We start from the raw sequence: 20,878 nt of genomic DNA, 5'->3' as shown, positions 1-20,878 counted from the left end.
CAACATATTATTTTAGGTAGTCATATCTAATTTAATGTTTTATTTCCCTTTAGGCTTACTTGCATTTCTGCAGCATCCAATGGCTATGACAACGCCTTAAGAGATTTTCCTCAGGAGATCCAGTTAACTATGGAATGAAAAGCTGGAGTTCCACTTTGTATCAATTAATGATCTGGTTTCACTTTTCAATACATGAAAAGCAACTTTAGGTTCTTTACATTTTATTGGTTGGTCCTGAATTTGGTGATCATGAGAATAGGCATTTGTATACATGAAAAATAATGTGGTTATGCTTTCTTTCTCTCTTCTTTTGTTTATACACAAAGATAAGTCCGTCTGGATGGCAGAGGCTGGGGTAGTGAAAGTTATTTAAACCACAGCTCTTCGACTAGAAGGAGTTCAACTCATTACTTTCTGCATGGATGAAAAGCCCCCTAAGTCCCTATGAAAAGGGGATCCTTGCCACTTTTTCTCAATTCTGACTAAAATGCCAGCCAAGATGGCCTTACTTAGGCTCTTCCTCCAACCCTTTGTGCCACCTAACTTGTTCACATCCTATTTCCCTTCTCCTTATCTGCATGGAGGGTTGCTAATCTAAGTGCCCCTGAGAAAGAGCAAGGCAGCCTAAAGCACAGCTATTTCACAGCCTGAATTGTGTACCCTTGTTTGCTGAAATCTAAGGAGCGCCGCCCTAATAGAGCCATAATTTACTCTGACAAGGGGAGCTAAAGTCTGCAGCTCACTCCCCACCCTGCCTGTGGAAAGTGCTACACTGCTAGTTCAGAATTTATAGCTACATACTTATGGTTTCTCCAAAACGATATACTTCAAACGGCAAAAAAGATTGTGTTGCGTGTGTACGTGGGGGTGATGGGGGTTGTTTTTAAAAAGAACATACTATAGGATGGGAAAGATTTAATAGACAGCAAAAGAAATATTATCTGCCTTAAAATGTTTCAGAAAATAAGAAAATTTCTAAATGAGATTCATTTTGTTATTGAAAATACAATCACAGGATTTCTTGCAATATTATACCAACTGTAAAAATATAAGCATTGCATCTACTAAAATCATAACTTTAGGGCTATTTCACCAAAGACATATGGGAGAACATAAGTATTCTAGCAGAAATACAAGTTAGGTTATTATAAGTCACTGTTACACTAGCATCTGCAGAGTGGAATTAAATAAAAAACCAAGTCCCTTGAAACTCATAGTTTAGGGTCACAGAATAGTACAGGAGGCTAAGAAGAACTCGTAGACTTTTTTTAAGTGGAAAATATTTAACCATTTCGCTTTAAATGATGAAAACATTTCAGTCAATAATCTGTTCACATTTAGTTGTAAAAACCAGTAAATAAATATGAAAGCACTCCAGATTTAAAGGTATTGATAATGTCTTAGGAAGAAAATCAACTTTCCCCTTTCACTCTTTTATTATTCCCTTTTCCCATACACTTCCCATAAGTTTATGACAGTTTAGATAATAAAAAATATAATCATTAGGCGAACTCAAATATTTTTTGTACCTTTCAGAAGTGAGGAAACATGCCTATAACACATTCCCAATTGTGTTTCTCTAAATATTACTTAGAACATAAGATTCCTCTAGCATTACAAATCTATTTCAGCTCCTAAATTAAAACTCATCTGGAAAGGACCGTTTTACCATGTTTATATAACATTGTCACATAAAGAGTGTTAAAAAAAATATTTCACTAAAAATAGCTTGCGTAAGTTAGGGATTAGAGTAGTTTCTGCTGCTATAATTGTTCCTTTGTAGTTTTTTCCATGATGTTTTTGCACAGTGTTTTTGACTGTGTTTATTAAAGTCAGCACATCAAAAAGGATCAAAGAGAAAGTAAGTGAGAACCAAAGAAACCCCAAGTGTGTTGTCTCATTGGGGAGTTATGCAGATTCGCATAAACAAGTGCAAATTGTTGAGGTTTTAATGAAAATTTTCTACAATTATTTTATCTTAAGTCATTCTATACAATAACATCTGCACAGCAGATGGCTATACCGTACCAAGGCAATGCTTCTTTTTCTTTCTCTGTTTAATAGTACATCTGAGATGACTACTTTTGTCACTGTGCTCAATTTGGTTCAGCAAATAATTTGAAAAGTGCAGCTGCTGCAGATGGTCACAATAGTTATATAAACTGTAAAATCAAAGACACAGTTGACTATTTCTGCATTAGATTCAAACTGTAAAAATCGGACATTAACTCTGTTGAGCTCAAAGATATACTAAAAAATTTTTGGTTGAATGCAGAATGATGCCACTTGAAAGGTACAAAAAGAAATATGACTACTACTAGGACGTTTTCTTTGTGTGTGGGGGGGTGGGGAATACTTTTTACCACTTATTAAAAATATACCTTGAACATAAATTTGCACAAATTTCATCCAAGCTGCAAAACATAAATTTTTAAGATTCAACTATACAGTGAAATTAATATTCAAAGCTTAAATTATATTTTACTTTTACAAAGTTTTGCTTAGTTAAAATCAATTTTTGAAAACTATGTAGTAATCTCTCAATTACAATTTCTTAGAAATCAGACTTCAGCAATAACTAGAACTTAATCTTATTTCACTTAATTATAATTTATTATTATTTTGTTGACTTTGTTATCTTCTTAAACTGAGCAGAAAGGTAGAGAAAACAGATTTGGTGTTCATTATGCTCTCAAAATAAAATTGCTCCTATTAAATGGCTAACTTCAACTTGATTTGATTTGTTGACACAAATCTAAAATAGTTATTTTAGAACATTTGCTGGACCCTACACATTCAAGTTGTATAAAGTATGTCTTAGTCAAAGTAATAGTTTCTATTTATGTGTTTAACTAGATTTAAGAGCATAATTGTAAAAGGGATAGGGGTAAGAAGCTTTTCTAGTATAAAGAGAAAAAAACAAGTTACAAAAACAGAATTGAGTCTACTACCCTGTATAGCTCAGTGAGAGGATTTTAATTATATTTTAGAGATGTTTACTGAATAAAAGTGGATAAAATATAAGTAGCAAATGTATAAAACAAGAAATGAGGATGAAAAAAGAAAAGGGCCTAGAATTGAGTACAGTACACTTAAATTCTTTCACTCTGTTTGAGTCCTAACCTTTCCCTGCTATGATTAAGGTACAACTGGACAGGCGTGGGAACAGGCCCCGTGTTGTCTGGGTTGCAATTTATTTGTGGATAAATCAGACATTGTAGCCTCCAGTGTTTCATAGTCCTTCATGTCCCATGGACCTTACATTTTTCATTTCTAACTTTTAAGACAATAAAAAAAATACAGTGCTTTTAGCTGGCTCGGTCACAAATATTTCTGGTGAGAAAGAAATAAATCATCTATTTTTTGGCCTAAAATTCATACTTCTTGACTATAAACTTTTTCTTTATCTCAAACTACTGTGGCAAAACTGGCTATTTGAAACTAAGTTACAGCTAGTCTCCAGCTGCCACTTAATTACATTTTAGTAAGCAACTAAGTTGCAATAGTTTCAGGATTTACTTTATCTCCCCTACTACCCACCTCTAGCCCCAATTCTTTGCTGCAAATTAAAGTGGAAAAAAATATTTCCCTTTTGATTTTACTTTCAAAGTAAAATTTCTGGCATTGTGCCCTGAACTTTTACAGTAGCAGTTTCTGTGATTGAAAACTGTTATTTTCCACCTGTATCTTGTCTTTTCTCTTCCCCTCCTCACATTCCTTCTGCCTACCTTTTTTGATTCAGTGTGAAAAAGCATGTAACAATTTAGTCATGGTAACAAAAGAGGAAAATGTAGACATCACTGCCCATTAATTTCTCACCTCTCCACCAATCAACCAAGTCACTTTGCAGGGTCCACAACCTTTCTTTACTAGGCTTGCCACAGAAGCACAGCCTTTCTTTGCCAGGTGTTACTGCCTGATAATCCTCGATGGCATTATCCTCGCAAAGGTGAACCTTGGCTTCTATTACACTTTGTGTAGCATGCCTGCCACAGAGCAATTTTTCCTTTTTAAATAAATAGTTACCAGTGACTTAATGTAGTGCATCAGAATCACCTGTAGGACTTGCTGGAACACAGATTACTGGGCTCCACGCCCAAAGTTTCTGATTCAGTAGGTCAGCGTAGGGTTCGAGAATTTGCATTTCTAACAAGTTCCCAGGTGATGCTGATGCTGTTGGTTCTGAGACCACACTTTAAGAACCACTGCTCTAATGGTTCACAAAACTTGACACTCCGTTATTCCATTATAGCTATTTTAGGTGAAAAGAAATTTAGGAATGAACAGTTATAGAGACATTTGTAGGAACATGCCTGAAGAGGTGGATAGAACAGTTTAGTTTAGGGCATTAAAATACTTAGGCTCAAAGGATTGTTATAAAATAATCTCTTAAAGTCACAAATCAGAAATGTCCCCATCTATAATGGCCCTTAAAACTTTTTTTTTTGGTGAGGAAGATCAGCCCTGAGCTAACATCTGATGCCAATCCTCCTCTTTTTGCTGAGGAAGATTGGCCCTGGGCTAACAGCTGTGCCCATCTTCCTCTACTTTATATGGGATGCCGCTAAAGCATGGCTTGACAAGCAGTGTGTCAGTGCGCGCCCGGGATCTGAACCTGCGAACCCTGGGCCAGCGAAGCGGAGCACATGCACCTAACTGCTGTACCACCGGGCCAGCCCCAACAACAGTCCTTAAAACTTTTAACCTCTACATAACATAAATCTTCAAAATTATGCATTTTCCAGGTGTTAATAAGTCATATTGTCATCTCCTTCTCCCCTTTTCTGTGACTTACCAGGTACTTTTTGTGCTGCTTTGACATTAAGGCTTCCATTGAGGGTTGATAAGGATGCTAACAGGCATGGTTTATTAGGATGGGGGACAGTTTCCATGGAGACCACAATCTGAGTAGTATGGACAGAAATTTTTTGAAAGCAGGAAACAGTTCTCCACACGTTTTCTTTAAATGGAATGTTCTGTGCTCCATCACCATGAACTTTAAGTTTAGACAACTTTCCACGATAGCATTTGGAGGCTGGCAGCTCATCTTTATTCAGCATGGTATCTGACAGGACTGAAGTCTCTTTGCTGTGCACACTTTTTATCTTCTTTAAAAAATGGTTTATCTGATCCAGCTTGGTAAAACTCAGGTGTGCTTTCAAAGGCTTTGATATATCCAAGTTGATGTCTGCTATAGAATTGAAAGAGATAAGAGAATTATTGAAGCTTTCCTATTGAATATAAGGCTTTACTTCTCTGTCAAGCTCCTATTTAAGTTTCTGAACACCTGTATCGTGGACTCATTAGGATGTGGACATTATAATTCTTTTACTCATCACCTAACTATTCTTTCTATGTAAGTTAACTTGACGAATACTTTCCCTGGAGGACTTACATGCCTGCATTCCTGTCTCAATCCATGTGACTGTCTGTTCCTGATAGAGCGAAGGCCACACATGGACATCTGCTTCTGCCCTCCCACTCTGAGGCAAAATTAAGCAGCCTTTCCAGTTTGTTACTGGAACTGGCATTCTTTCTTCCAAGGTAAAAGTACTTCCCCTAGTATCTAGCAAAGCATTTGACACAAATATTGGTATTTACAAATATTTGTCCAACTGACTAACTGAAGTAGCCTCCCCTACCTTTCTCTGATCTAGTATATGCAGAAAATGTTTGTTTCCCCTTTGTGATCTGCTAAAAACCAGACTGGTTCCTACATCTTTCCCTACATTCTGCATTGATAAAATTTCAAATACCTCATCCAATGTAACATGGGTAGACTGAGATTTCTTAAAATCTGTAGTCTTTTTTATATGTGCCATAAACCAGATGTTGTCTTTATTTGCCACTTAGTCACCTGACATTAAAATTAACTAGCCTTATTATTTTTGTTTTTGTCTTCTTACTTCTGTTTCTATTATCAATAGGACATAAGACTATAAGCGTTGTGAAAACAGAGCATGTCATGCATCTTTATACCCAGTGCCTGGTACAGTGTGTCTTGCATATATATGTGTGCAATAAATGTTTGAGCTTAACTGAACCTAACAAGTGTTCTTTTCATTGGAGCCTGAGGATATAATACAAGACATAACCCCAGATGAAGCTACAAATAAAGTTATTAAGGAGATAAAATTAATATTCTACATCTATCTTCATAAGGAGGACCTCTTCTCACCTCCCTCAGATGTCAGCACCTTAGTGCTTCCTCCTGGCTACCCAGGGTCACTCAGGGTACCATCCCTTTTATGAGTCCCTTCTCTTTTGTTTCCTTAATCAGGCGTACCAAAACTCTGCAAGTCTTACTTCTAGCTAGTTGTCCACTGGAAAGGGTCAGATATCTGAGTCACCCTTCTGCAGTATTATAACATTCCCTGCTCCCCATATTTTTTAAACAGGAAAAAGCACCCTAACTTAAAGCAATTATTTTTTTAGACATCTTATTGACATATTAACTCACATACCATACAACTTACCTATTTGAAGCGTACAATTCAATGGTTTTTAGTATACTCACAAGATTGTGCAATCATCACCACTATCCAATTCAAGAACATTATCCTCACCACAAGAAGAAATCCCATAACACTTAGCAGTCACTACCCACCCATTCCCCACCTCCAGCCTCAGGAAACCACCAATCTAATTTCTGTCTCTATAGATTTGCCTATTCTGGACATTTCATATAAATGGAATCATAAAATATCTGGCCTTTCGTTCTGGTTTCTTTTAGTTAGCATAATAAAAGTTTTTAAGGTTCATTCATGTTGAAACATGTATCATCAGTACTTCCTTCCTTTTGTGGCTGAATAATACTCCATCATATGGATATACCATATTTTGTTTAACCATTATCAGTTTCTGAACATCTGGGTTGTTGTCACTTTTTAGCTATTATGAATAATGCTGCTATTAACATTCATGTGCAAATTTTTATGTGAACATGTTTTCAATTCTCTCAGGTATTTACCTAGGAGTGGGCTTGCTGGGTTATATTTGATACAGTCATTCTAGTGGGTATGAAGTGGTATCCCACTGTGATTTTGATTTCCCTAATGACTAATGATGTTGAGCATTTTTTCATGTGCTTATTGACCATGTGTATATATATTCTTGGAGAAATGCCTATTCACATCCTTCGCTCACATTTAAATTGTGTTGTCTTATTATTATTGAATTGTATGAGTTCTTTATATTATCCTGGATACAAGTCCCTATCAGAGACAGGATTTGCAAATATTTTCTCCCATTTTGTGGACTGTCTTTTCAGTTTTTTTGATGGTATCATTTGCAGCACAAAAGATTTTAATTTTTGTGAAATCCAATATATCTATAATTTTGATTGTGCTTTTGGCGTCATATCAAGAAACCACTGTTTAACCCAAGGTCACAAAGTTTTACACCTATGTTTTCTTTTATGAATTTTATAGTTTTACCTCTTACATTAAGGTCTATGATGATTCTTAATTAACTTTTGTGTATTGTGTGAGGTAGGGGTCCAACTTCACTCTTTTGCATGGGGATATCCAGTTATATCAGCACCATATGTTGAAAGGCATTACGTGTGACTTGTAGAATTTGGGGTACTGAAAGAGGCTGGTAGGCAAAATATTTTAGAGAAATTGAATGGTTCAAATGACCCACACATTTACCTACTCTACCTACACATCCTTTCATGTGGGCTTCCAATTCTGTGGCCTCACGGAAAATAATACCACCTTATACCACAACAACAAAAAAAGAGAACAGTCTTAACAGATGATAGGAACAACAGGAAAACAAAACAAAACTAAAGCTAAGAAAGAAACAAAATTATTTCGATGACTTTGTCATATGCACAACAGGATAGTTTTTCCACTCCAGTTCATTATTTTTTACCCTCACGTGTGTTTCTCAAAAGGCTAAAGGGCTTCAATGTGTCCATGGCTCTTATATGTAGGGGAAGCCCACTTTAGGCCTGTTATTTAACTCTGTTTACTTTCTACTGTCCATGGCCCCTCCAATAAGGTAGTAGAACGTTTTTGCTAAGACCTTTAATGGTGAAATCAGGGTGGCCCCTTGTGTAGAAGGTGAAAAATATGGAATGCTATTCCTAAATGTTAGGGAAGCCACAGATAATTCCTGATCTTACTAATATCAAATGTTGTGGCACATAAAAATTAGAGGCTTTAACAGCTAGACTAGAGTCAGTCAAAAGCACAGGTCAGTTTGGCTCCATCCAAAGTAGTTTAATTACAAGAGAGAATACATTCTTTCATATGACTTGGCTCGTATTACAAAATAAATTTAAAAGCAGGTTCCTTTTTATCAGTAGAGGTCAAATGCTGGTAATTCAGAAAAATGTGCACTAAAAATCTCATCATATTGGTGAATTTCAACCATGAATCTGTTTGAGGTTACGTTATTAACCTTATTCTACCAAATACAACTTCGGTGAACAGTCTGAAATCAGAAAGATCCATTTCTCAAAGCCACATCAGGACAGCTCACAATACTTATTCAGTATAAGTCTAATAGCCGAAAATGGAGATGGCAAAGACATAATTAATTACAGTTGCCTGTCTTGTTCTATCTTTCAGAGTCATGAATCTCTATTAGGCCACTAGTTTATACACACATAACAATTAACTGGGACTCAACACATTTTAGGAATAAGAAAATCTGAAGCAATTTCTTGGCTCTCCCTTTCTCATACAGTTTGTCCCTAAAGTGTCAGTGTGATTTTAAACTTTAATAACTTCAGAATCATAAACACTACAGAATTATTTTAAAAATAATTTGAAAGTTTAATTATGTAAATGTATAATATATTACTTTTGCTTCATGAATTTTAACTGTGAATTTTTAATGTTAATTTTTTGTGGTTTGGTTTCTGGATGACCCTTTCTCAGACCAGTGGACTGGTTAAGGGAGGCTTCTTATTTGGATGCTTCAGTCACTTTCCTGTGGGGTTATGTCAAAACTGTTACGTATGCATCAAAACTTCATTCTTTGGGTGATCTTAAACCTAGGAGTACAAATGCAATCACTCAGTCACTAAACAGCAGGTGATATAAGTTTTTAGAAAGTTCAAAAATCTCGTAGAGCTATATATACAGCACAAGACAGGTGTTATGTTAACTTTCATAAGAAACAAACTGATATTTAAAACATTTAGGGGCCGGCCCCGTGGCTTAGCGGTTAAGTACATGCGCTCCACTGCTGGCGGCCCGAGTTCAGATCCCGGGCATGCACCGATGCACCGCTTCTCCGGCCATGCTGAGGCCACATCCCACATACAGCAACTAGAAGGATGTGCAACTATGACATACAACTATCTACTGGGGCTTTGGGGGAAAAAATAAATAAATAAAAATTAAAAAAAAAAAAACATTTAAATAATTTACTTTTAAATGTTTTCTTGTATGTTTGTTTGCATACAGTACAACCTCTGTGTAATGTGCCCTCCACTGAGCCACGGAGTCCCTCACTGCTGCTCCCCTATAGCTAGAGTGTTGAGCCACATTCCTTGCAAATCACATCCAGTTCTATGTGTAAACAAAGGGTCTGGGGCAGTCCCATTTGGGCAAGTCAGACAGTACAATAGGCCAAGACCCTAAAAAGCAAGCTGAAATGAGTCTACACTGTTAACACCGGGTATTCCTTTCATAAGTACTAGGTCCATCAAGAGACAGAAAGCATGAATCAGAATGAGAAGCATCACAAATGAAACAGTGTCCTTTATTGCTGTATGAAGTCCATCAACGTGTGGGAATCCTTCAACTAAAATCATGAGGTCATTTGTCACACCCGATAATTCAACAAATTTGTATTACTACTTTTTTACCCAGTATCTCTAGACTTACCCATCCTTGAACTAGCCAGGCACTGTTTTTGGTAGAAAATTAGTACCTTTATTGTAAATATTTTCAGTCTCATAATGGCAGAAAGATTATTTTTACAAATAGGAAAAATTATGCAACAAAAAAGTATGGCATTTTTAAACATAAAAAATAAAAATTGAGCAATGTATTTTCTGGTCTTCTTTTATACTTTTAAAAGTATTGATGAAAAACATTAACCTCATTACTAAGATGAAAACATTAAAGAAACGAACTAGAAAAGTTTTATTCAACAGAGACACTGTGGGAGCTATATAGAATAATGTTTTACAAGAACTGGAAATATAACTGGATAAAGAACCAGGCATAGATTGGCAATGTGGATTTTAGTCCAATTATTATCAGATTTTTGTTTTAAAGGGTTTAGCATTTTATTCATAATCCTCACTGAACTTTAATAAGTGGATTGTTTTCAAAGTTTAGATTTTAAGAATATGCAGTAAAAGAGAATCTCCCAGCTGAGTCATCTATTTCTCTGCCAGATCTATTTCTCACCATCCCCAGAACATATTCTGTATCTTTAAGCAATCAAGTAAACCTGTGACTGTCAATTATTAGATTCGAATTACCCTTCAAAACTTTCTGAACGGCTACCAGGAAACAGAATGATAGAATGACTACTGAGTTAAAAGGAGATTAGACAAATACAAATAAATTACACTTATTTTATACTCCCATCACCCTAGGAGATGACTTAATAGTGAAAGAAAAAGAATCATCTTGTAATAATGAAATCAGAGAGGGAATTCAAGCCCCAGAGGTGATTCCCCTAAGTTTATGTTAATGCACACCTTGTGGGGGACCAAACATCAACTGGAAAAGTTTCCTGAAAACTGTTCCAGCTATTTTCTCATTTAAAATGTTCCAACTTTACTTGACCCATTAGTCATCATATTACTTACATCCATGATGTATTTTGAAATCTATTACCAAAAACCCAATGGATTCAGTATGGCTTGTTATACCCAAATCATAACATTTATGAAAGAAAACTTCTTTGTTAAGTGTTTCTTCCTTTGGAATTTTATATGTAAAAGACAAAAATTTTTTTAGACAAGCAAGGCTTGCTAGGAAAACAGTCAGTGGCTAGGGTGGCTATGTACAGACACGTGAATGATGGTGTTTTCCTCCCTGTCCCCCATGCCTGAACTGAGAGGTAAATGCAAAACACGGAACAAATCTATAATCAAGCTTGACTTTATGCATTATAGTAACTCTAATAAAAATATTTTTTACTATTAGGTCATAGTACATTTTTTTCTCTTATTCATAGCAATACAAATTCAGATTTTTGTTACAGTGCCCAAGTAAAGGTATTCATGATAATTGCCAGTGCTGACTGAGTATTCACAGGTGTGACAGCTAGAAAACCTGGAAAGCTGCCCATGACAATGAAATCAATGTGTTTTCACTGAAGGTGTGAAGTGTAAAGACCTCAGTGGTAGCAGACATGAGTGCTTCAACTAACAATGGTATACCAAGTGGAACTGGGTATAAGCTGTCACACGTGTTGTTGAGGCTCACAGACATGAACTGACATATACCCTTGACTGGGTCAGTTCAAAAGCAGTTCATGGTGCTTATCACCGGGATTTGGGCATCATCACTACTAGTTAATTACTCATGCACATAATTCAAGCATTAATTTTTTTTGACTACATTGTATCCCCCCAAAATCACAACATAAAAGTTCTGTTTATAGGGTAATTGTACTGATTTTCTAAAATGAATGTATTGAACTGAACTTATCCAAATGAGCTTCTCTCCTTCTAAGTCGTCATCATAGAAGGCTACACTCCACTGCTCCAACAATTTTGGCAGCTTTTTTGGTGCCTGCGTCCTTTTTTTTTTTCGCTATTCTCGATGGCATATACTCATTCTTGGTTGGAGACAGCGGATCTGATTTTTTGGAACGGTCAAATGTTGTTCTGAGATAAGGGAGCAAGGATTCCAGAGTCCTTGAGAACATAGAGAAGCCAATTTACAGAGTCTCTCACTACCAATGATAAGACAATTTGAGCATCATTAAAAATAATGAGTTCAGAATAATACCAAACAACTAATTAGTCACCATTGGAATATGCTAGAAAACCAACTCATTTTGTCCCCAGCTTTACTGAGGTATAATTGACAAATAAAATTGTAAGATATTTAAGGTGTACATTGTGATGATACACGTATACATCATGAAAAAATTCCTCCCACCTAGAAAACCAACTCATTTTTGAAAATGGGTAAATAGAAAGAATTAAGCATTTTTCCTACCTTTCCTAGATCACCAATACTGAGTCAATATTGAGTACTGAGTAACTCAATACTGAGTAACCAAGCAGTAGATGAGGGAATGTTTCTCTTTATATAAGTATTCTAGCTAATATACAAAAAAGGAATGCTAAAATTAAAATATTACTGTTTGCAACCTCCAATGAATTGAGACATTGAGCATCAACGGCTGTTAACATCACAAAAAGAGACCTTCAGACATTACGTGCCTCCTGGCTGGAACAACACAAAACTTTTTACAAAACAGTCTTGCTAAAAAAAAAAATAAATAAAAAAACAAACAAAAAAAAAGCAAACTTGAATAGATTAAGCGAACTACCAATTTATATGTAGGAAATATAGAGGACCGGGACACAGACAAACCCAAACTCTGGTAAACTCTATAGGATAAATGATCTGGTTTCTTCAATATATAAATTGCAAGAGATGAAAAGAGATAAGAGGGGGAACCCCACTGATTAAAAGAAACTTGAAAGACATATCAACCAATAGTGATGCATAAACCTTATCAGGTTCCTGGTTCAAAAAAAAAAAAAAAAAAAAACCCAGAAAAAAAATATATGCACACAAACACCCATACTTCCACACACATTATGATATTTATGAGATAATTGGAAATTTAAATACTGACTGGTATTTGGTGATACTGAAGAATTATTATAATTAGGCTTGATAATAGTATTGTGGTTATGTTTTTAAATGTTATTTTTTAGAGATATATATTGAAATATTACAGATGATATAATACATGAGATTTGCTTCAAAATAATACATGAGGTGAGGAAGTGGATAGGGGTATATAAGAAACAATATTGCCCACAAGCTGACAATTCTTTAAGCAGGAGGTTCTATATACTATTCAGTCTACTTTTGTATACATTTAAAATTTTCCATAATAAAAAGGTATAGAGAAAAGAATGAGTATGGCATATGAAGAAGTCATATTGGAAGATGATTTCAAACCATTTGCCTCCAAACCATCAAACTCCTCTCATCCCTCTTCAACTTCAATAGGTGACCTTTCTTCTAGCTTCATGGAGAAAGTTAAAGCCATTAAATTTCCCTCAATTTCTTGCTATTAAACTGAAAAACTACCTGCATATGCCATCTTCCTTTCCTTCCTTAACTTGTTATGTAAAATAGAGAAGCTATAATGCTTCTCTAATCTAAAACCTGTTCTTTCATATGTGTATTGGATGCTTCTCCTTACCTCTTTCTAAGGAACCCCTCTTGATCTTTTTTCTTTTTAGTTTATTCAACTCTTCTCTCAACTGGATTCCTCTTGCTATATTTAAACAGAAGAAAATCCACGTCTTTTTCATCATAAAAATAAAACCCAAAAAATCTGATCCCAAATGCCCCTTCATATATTACCCTTATTATTCTTCTTCACAGCCAAGCTTCTTGGAAGAATTATTTATACTCTCTGCTCTTATTTCTTTTCCTCCTGCTTAATCCTCAATGCATTCTAGACTGGTGTTCATCCAGGTAAATCCAGTGAGGGGAAACACACTTGTGGTCACAACGTCTATAAATTCATTAGATATTTGCAATTTCCCATCTTTTTGTATCTCAAAGCACTACTTTACACTGTGGATTACTTCTTCCTTTTTGAAACACTCTTTTCCCTTGGCTTCTTTGACATTATACTCTCCAAATTTTCCTCTTATCCCTCAGTTTCCTTTTCAGGCTCCCCCTTCTCCTCCTGGCCACTAAATACTGATTGGACTTTTCCAAGAGGAGATCTTAGGCTCTTTACTTCCTCTCTACTTTTTCCCTGAGTAATCTCATCCATGCCCATGGCTTGAATTAACATCTATATACCAAAGACTCCAAAACATCCAATCCTTTATCACTAGGCTTAGTCTTTCTTGTGAGCTCTAGATATGTATGTATAATTGCCACAAACTCAACATACCCAAGGCAAAAATCATGATCTCTTCCTACTCTCACAAATAAAAAAAAAACAAAAACAATGTAGTTCTCTTCAAGTATTTCCTCTCTCACTAAATAGGATTACCACCTGTCTTAGGCAGCTGGGGCTGCCATAAGAAAATATCACAGACTGGCTGCCTTAAACAACAGATATTTATTTTCGCACAGTTCTAGAGCCTGGAATTCTGAGATCAGGGTGCCAGCATGGTTGGTTTCTGGTGAAGGCTCTCTTCCTGGCTTGCAGATGGCCACCTTCTCACTATGTTCTCACATGGTAAAGAGATGGAGACAGCAAGGTCTCTGGTTTCTCTTCTTATAAGGGCACTAATCTCACCATGAAGGTCCCACCCTCATGACCTCATCTAACCTCATTATATCCCAAAGGCCTCATCTCCAAATACCATCACAGTGGGGATTAGGGTTTCCATATATGAATTTTGTGGGGGATACAATTCAGTCGATAGCACCATCCATCCAGTTAGACTAGTCAGAAACCCAGAAGTCAAGCTTAAATCTTCTCCATTACCGTCCCTCCCCTCTACTCCATTGCCACAATCTGTGGATTTTGCCTTCCCAATATCTACCAAATCTTTTACTTCTCCCGATTTCTATCACCATTCCCTGATCCAACTTAGCATTATCTCTTACCAGTACCACTGCAATATTCTCCTAATTGGTCCCTTGCATCTACTCTATCCCCTCTTATTTATTCTCCATCATGCAACCAGATTCATCTTTTCAAAATGCAAATATAACCATATCAGCACACACATACACCTCCCCTGCTCCTCCACAACATACATGTCCTGTGTAAAGCTCTTCAATGGTTCCCCACCACTCTTAAGATAAAAATCCTAAAATCCTTTATTATGGCCAGCAAGGCCTGGCTTTTGCCTCTCTCTACAGCCTCACCTCATACCATTGTTCCTTCACTCTTCCCTGTTTTCACTTCCTTCAATGTGCCATGATCCTTTTCCCCAGAGCGTCTTTTGCACACATTCTCTCAGAAATCCACCCTCCCCTCCATGGTCCTTGGTTAACTCCTTTTCACTCTGTGCATCTCAGCTCAAGTGTCAGTTATTCAGAGAAGCTTCCCTAAATCTCTACTCCTTTATGAATCCACAGAACTTCATGACACTTATATTAGCTTACATTACATATTACTTTGTGTGACTATTTGGTAATCAAATTCTTTTTCACTAGATTGTGTGTATTTCTTGAGAAGCGACTATCTTTTGCTCACTACTGTATTTCCAGTGTTTAGAACAACACTTGTAATATTGTAATTGCTCATAAATACTTGCGAAAATAAATGAAGAGTTCCATTGGGAATTACAGCCATCATTTTAGAACTTGACGGCATCTTAGAACAATACTCTTATGTTATAGAAGAAAATATCAAGGCCTAACCAAATAAAATGAACTTACTTAGGCTCTCTTACTTGGTGACAGCTAAGCCTGGATTGTCCAGATGAAATCAGATTATTGAGAGCCTTGGGGGCTGAGGAGAGCTCTGACTTGATGAGCTGAGGGAGGTGAGTGGTGGTCACCTCCATGAGGTAAGCAGGGGAGTTTGGCAGGGGAGGCTAATTTAGCCAGGGCATAGGGAACAGGATTATTAAGTAAAAGGAGAATCTGAAGTGAGGGCTGCTGGTAAATAGGCTGAGGAAGTAACCGGGGCATAAACCTAAACCAGGGAGGTAGTAGACATAACGGAGCACCATTTCAAAGGAAAAACTAAAGGGCCTTGGAATAAAAAGAAGGATGAATCAAAGGTGATAGTAAAATTGTGAGAGGACATGGTTGTAATAATGTTGCTATCACTAGAACATGTAAATAAATGGGGTGAATAAGGACGTGGGAGAAAAATGGTTTAACTTAATGTGAGCTTGTTGAATTTTTTTTTATTGAGGTGGTAATAGTTTATAACTTTGTGTAATTTCAGTTGTATATCATTATTTGTCTGTCACCATATATATGTACCCCTTGACTCCTTATGCCCACTCCTCAAACCCCTTTCCCTCTGGTAACCACTAATCTGTTCTCTTGTCCATGTCTTTATCTTCCACATACAAGTGAAATCATACGGTGTTTGTCTTTCTCTGTCTGATTTCTCTTAACATAATACCCTCAAGGTCCATCCATGTTGTTGCAAATGGGATGATTTTGTCTTTTTTATGGCTGAGTAGTATTCCATTGTATATATATACACCACATCTTCTTTATCCATTCATCAGTTGATAGGCACTTGGGTTGCTTCCACATCTTGGCTATTGTAAATAATGCTGCAATGAACATAAGGGTGCGTAAGTCTCTTTGAATTGTTGATTTCAAGTTCTTTGGATAAATACCCAGTAGTGGGATAGCTGGGTTGTATGTATTTCTATTTTTAATTTTTTGAGAAATCTCCATACTATTTTCCATAGTGGCCACACCAGTTTGCATTCCCACCAGCAGTGTATGAGGGTTCCCTTTTCTCCACGTCCTCTACAGCATTTGTTATTTTTTTCTCTTGGTGATTATTGCCATTCTAACGGGTGTAAGGTAATATCTCAATGTAGTTTTGATTTGCATTTCCCTGATCATTAGTGATGTTGAGCATTTTTTCACGTGCCTATTGCCCATCTGTATATCTTCTTTGGAGAAGTGTCTGTTCATATCCTCTGCCCATTTTTTGATTGGGTTGTTTGTTTTTTTAGTTGTTGAGTTGTGTGAGTTCTTTATATGTTTTGGAGATTAACCCCTTGTTGAATATATGATTTGCAAATATTTTCTCCCAGTTGGTGGGTTGTCTTTTCATTTTGTTCCTGGTTTACATTGCCTTGCAGAAGCTCTTCAGTCTGATGAAGTTCCATTTGTTTATTTTTTTCTTTTGTTTCCATTGCCTGAGTAAACATGGTATTCGAAAAGATCCTTCTAAGACCAATGTCAAAGAGCGTACTGCCTATATTTTCGTCTAGTTTTATGGTTTCACGCCTTCCCTTAAAGTCTTTAATCCATTTTGAGTTAATTTTTGTGTATGGCGAAAGATAATGGTCTACTTTCATTCTTTTGCATGTGGTTGTCCGGTTTTCCCAACACGATTTATTGAAGAGACTTTCCTTTCTCCATTGTATGTTCTTAGCTCCTTTGTCGAAGATTAGCTGTCTGTAGATGTGTGGTTTTATTTCTGGGCTTTCAATTCTGTTCCATGGATCGGTATGTCTGTTTTTGTACCAGTACCATGCTGTTTTGATTATTATAGCTTTGTAGCATATTTTGGAGTCAGGGATTGTGATGCCTCCAGCGTTGTTCATTTTTCTCAGCATTGCTTTAGGTATTCGGGGTCTCTTGTTGCCCCATATGAATTTTAGTATTCTTTGTTCTATTTCCGTGAAGAATGTCATTGGGATTGCACTGAATCTGCAGATTGCTTTAGGTAGTATGGACATTTTAACTATGTTTACTCTTCCAATTCATGTGCATGGAATATCTTTCCATTTCTTTATGTCATCATCAATTTCTTTCAATAATGTCTTATAGTTTTCATTGTACGGGTCTTTCAACTTCTTGGTTAAATTTATCCCTAGATATTTTATCCTTTTTGTTGCAATTGTAAATGGCATTATATTCTTGAGTTCTCTTTCTGTTAGTTCATTTTTAGAGTATAGAAATGCAACTGATTTTTGTAAGTTGATTTTGTACCCTGCAACTTTGCTGCAGTTGTTGATTAGTACTAATACTCTTCTGATGGATTCTTTAGGGTTTTCTATATATAAAATCATGTCGTCTGCAAATAGCAAGAGTTTCACTTCATTGCCAATTTGGGTGAGAGTGTTGAATTTTAAATAACTAAACATATCTAATAGGCAGATGGAGAAATGGTCCTGGAGGTGGATAATAAGCCAAAACTAGAGCTAGACATTTGGGAGCTGTTAGCATAAAGGGATAGCTGAGGTTACTGTCTGTACAGAGATTGAACAGAAGGCTCAACCCTGCGTCCTTGGGAAGGCAAAGGGCTAGAGAGTTAGGGGAAGAAGAGCCGTATGCAAGCACAAAGTTGGAAAGTTAGACTTAGGAGAAGCCAGATAATGTTCTTTTTCTCTTCTACCTTAGCCTGCTCCATGTTCCTAGAAAGATATCCCCCAATTACCTTCATTCTTTTGTGCAGAGGAAAGAATTCTGACAGAATTAGATCACATGAAGAAATAGAGAATCTAAATAACTGTCACACCACTGACTTCCCTGCAGGAGACCTTCTGCTGGCCTCTTACCATCTGGCCACCCCCACAAACCAGCTTCTGTGACTCTTTGGGTCCTATTACTTAGCCAAGTGTAGGCCCCTGGAGGCACCACTGTCAGCCAGACCTTCAAAGAAGATTTAAAGTCCCTTCCTTCTACATTGCTAGAAAGTAATTAATAAGGCTTACTGATTCTATAGTGACAAATTTGGTATCAAAATCAGGTTGTTACCTGAATAAAAGAAAAAAGTTTATTAAAAAATAAGTTAGTTAAAAATCACTCATTTTTCTCATTTCTTCCAAAATTATAAGTTATTGTTGAAAAAGTAAGGTTGAAATAATGAAAGGCTTTCCTGTATTTTAATTCTTGGTCCATTCCCTATTTGACATCCTGACATCAAGTTTACTGATTCATTTTGATAAAGCATGGGGAAAATAAACTACGATAATGTAATGCTGATGCTGCAAATTGGAACCTATAAAACTCAGGAAATGTAAAAGTCAAGGTTATTACAGTTTTATTAACTAGTTTACATTTCTTAAATGTAGAAGATAGCCTGCTAGTATGGCTATAAAATTGAATTAAGATAGAGACAGGACTCTGTGATTAGGGTATGGGCCTTGGCCTTATTTCTGAAAAGAAAAGAGGCAAAAGGTTAACTATTGGGGCAACATTGAGATAAATACATTCATTATAATTAGCTTCTTAAGATGCTTTCATTCACTTTGAATCTTCTTGCATTTAAAAATTGTATTACTTAGTCTTCATTTTCCACTCCAGAAAATGTCAGGAGGGTATTTGGGTCATCTTTTTCAGGTATCTTAATTCCCCTGAACCAATCACCTTCAAGATATGTCTGAATTAATCCCCACTGAATAAAGAATTCAGTAATAACAACATGATAGCGGAGCTCACCAAGAAAAGTAAAAACTTTTCAAAAATACACATATCTGGAGGTAAACAACTTAAAATTTCTACTTTATATTCAAATTAATAAACCTATTTGAATGGTGTGTTACTGTATCGGAGTTTTTTAAAGTAATAGTTTATTTAAGTATGTATTTTCATTCAAATCAAAGACACTTGTGGAAATGGGATATTCTAGGATGTTTGGGAATTTTTTAAAAGTAAAAATTAAAATCATTCCAACTTACAAAACAGTAAGTTAGTTCATAAAATACAAGAAGAAAATAGTATTCAAAACAGGATTACAACCAATTAAAAGTCAAATAAATTTTTAAAACAAAAATCAAAACCAGAAATGAAAACAATCTGAAGCTAGAATTAAATTAGAAAAACTGAAAACTACATAGGTAAATTAATGAACAGGTTAAACAAGGAAAGACTAAAGAAATGATTTTATTAAGAGAAAAAAATATCACTGGCTGTGTTTCAACTAGAGACACCAAGTATACTAAAATAAAAGAAATGTGAAATTGCAGTCATAAATTTGTGTTTGATATAACCATGTTATTTAAATTATATGAAGATTGTGGTATGCTAATTAATTTATAATAAAACATAAACGATGTGGGAATGTTCTCCCAATTTGGAATATTTTTTTCTTTGTTGTCATTTAAAAGTCATTTCATGGCTACAGTGACAGTGTTCAAAAATATGTCTGTAAAGGAACAATGAAAAAAATACCAGGGAGCTCAAATGTTTTTGCAAATGACCCTGAGTTAATTAGAAAAATCTGCACCCTTCCCAGTTCTTCTTCTCACGTGTCAGCTCTCATTAAATTAAAAAAAAAAATTCTCATTTCAAAGTTAAGAAATCCTATGGTTAAGAAAACTTTTAAACTGGGATCAAGTGGGCACATTCCTATGTTTCTGTATGATGTCATACCAAGCAGTTCATAGCTGAATTTGAATTTGCAAGAAGTATGAATGATTTTTCAATATATGAAGTATCTGATCTAATGCTAATTTTTTCTCTATAGGCTATGCTGGGAACAGGTGGCCCTGCTTTCAATTATGGAGGGCTAGCATGCCAGTGTGAGGCCTGGATTAGTTCATCTTCTCACGGGGAATTTTCCTCGGTTGGGAATGGATTTATTATGGCTTCACACATGGAACAGAGCTCATGTCAGTTGAGGGCAGTGACACATCATATGATTCAAATTAACCTGCTGTGGACTGTTCCGTGGGGCTTAGATTGTGTATTAAAATGACGACATTTTAAAAACAGCTTGAAAGAAACCAGGATTGCTGAACTGCAATGGTTCCAATTTGTTCCAACTAATCTATCACCTGCTGGAGATATTATTCTAGTGGGTTTCTGGTAGCTGCTGTTTTCCAGGTTTCTCCAAGCCACTGACCTTGCTAATGGGTACACTGTTGCCTCTGAAGGGGGTGGAGGTTGAAAGAGCTCTGCAGGGGTTTTTGATGTAGAAATTGGGACCTACCATTTGCTCTATGGTACTATTAAGTGAACAGATGAAATGAGGGTATACTCAAGAAATTTGAATTATTTTTCCAAAAACAAATGCTAAAGAGCAGCATTTGTATCACCTTGTTTAGATAAAATAATCCCTGAAAAATAAATCTAAAAGGCTG

The 20,878-nt window shown here is 36.0% G+C and overlaps 1 protein-coding gene across 7 annotated transcripts in view; it reads right to left on the bottom strand.

Annotated features, from left to right (window-relative positions):
- The window catches only part of VPS13B (vacuolar protein sorting 13 homolog B), a 739,916-nt gene that overhangs the window by 166,354 nt on the left and 552,684 nt on the right, over window positions 1-20,878 (bottom strand). For 6 of the 7 annotated variants that reach the window (XM_058564706.1, XM_058564701.1, XM_058564704.1 and 3 more), the window contains one exon: window positions 4,796-5,191. In XM_058564706.1, coding sequence (XP_058420689.1) covers window positions 4,796-5,191 — 396 coding nt within the window. The remainder of the gene's footprint in view (window positions 1-4,795; window positions 5,192-20,878) is intronic. The other variant, XM_058564703.1, reaches the window with a different exon arrangement.

Source organism: Diceros bicornis, chromosome 21 (assembly GCF_020826845.1).
Source record: "Diceros bicornis minor isolate mBicDic1 chromosome 21, mDicBic1.mat.cur, whole genome shotgun sequence".
NCBI classification, from domain to species: Eukaryota; Metazoa; Chordata; class Mammalia; order Perissodactyla; family Rhinocerotidae; genus Diceros; species Diceros bicornis.
This window is presented reverse-complemented; position numbering and strand designations above follow the sequence as displayed.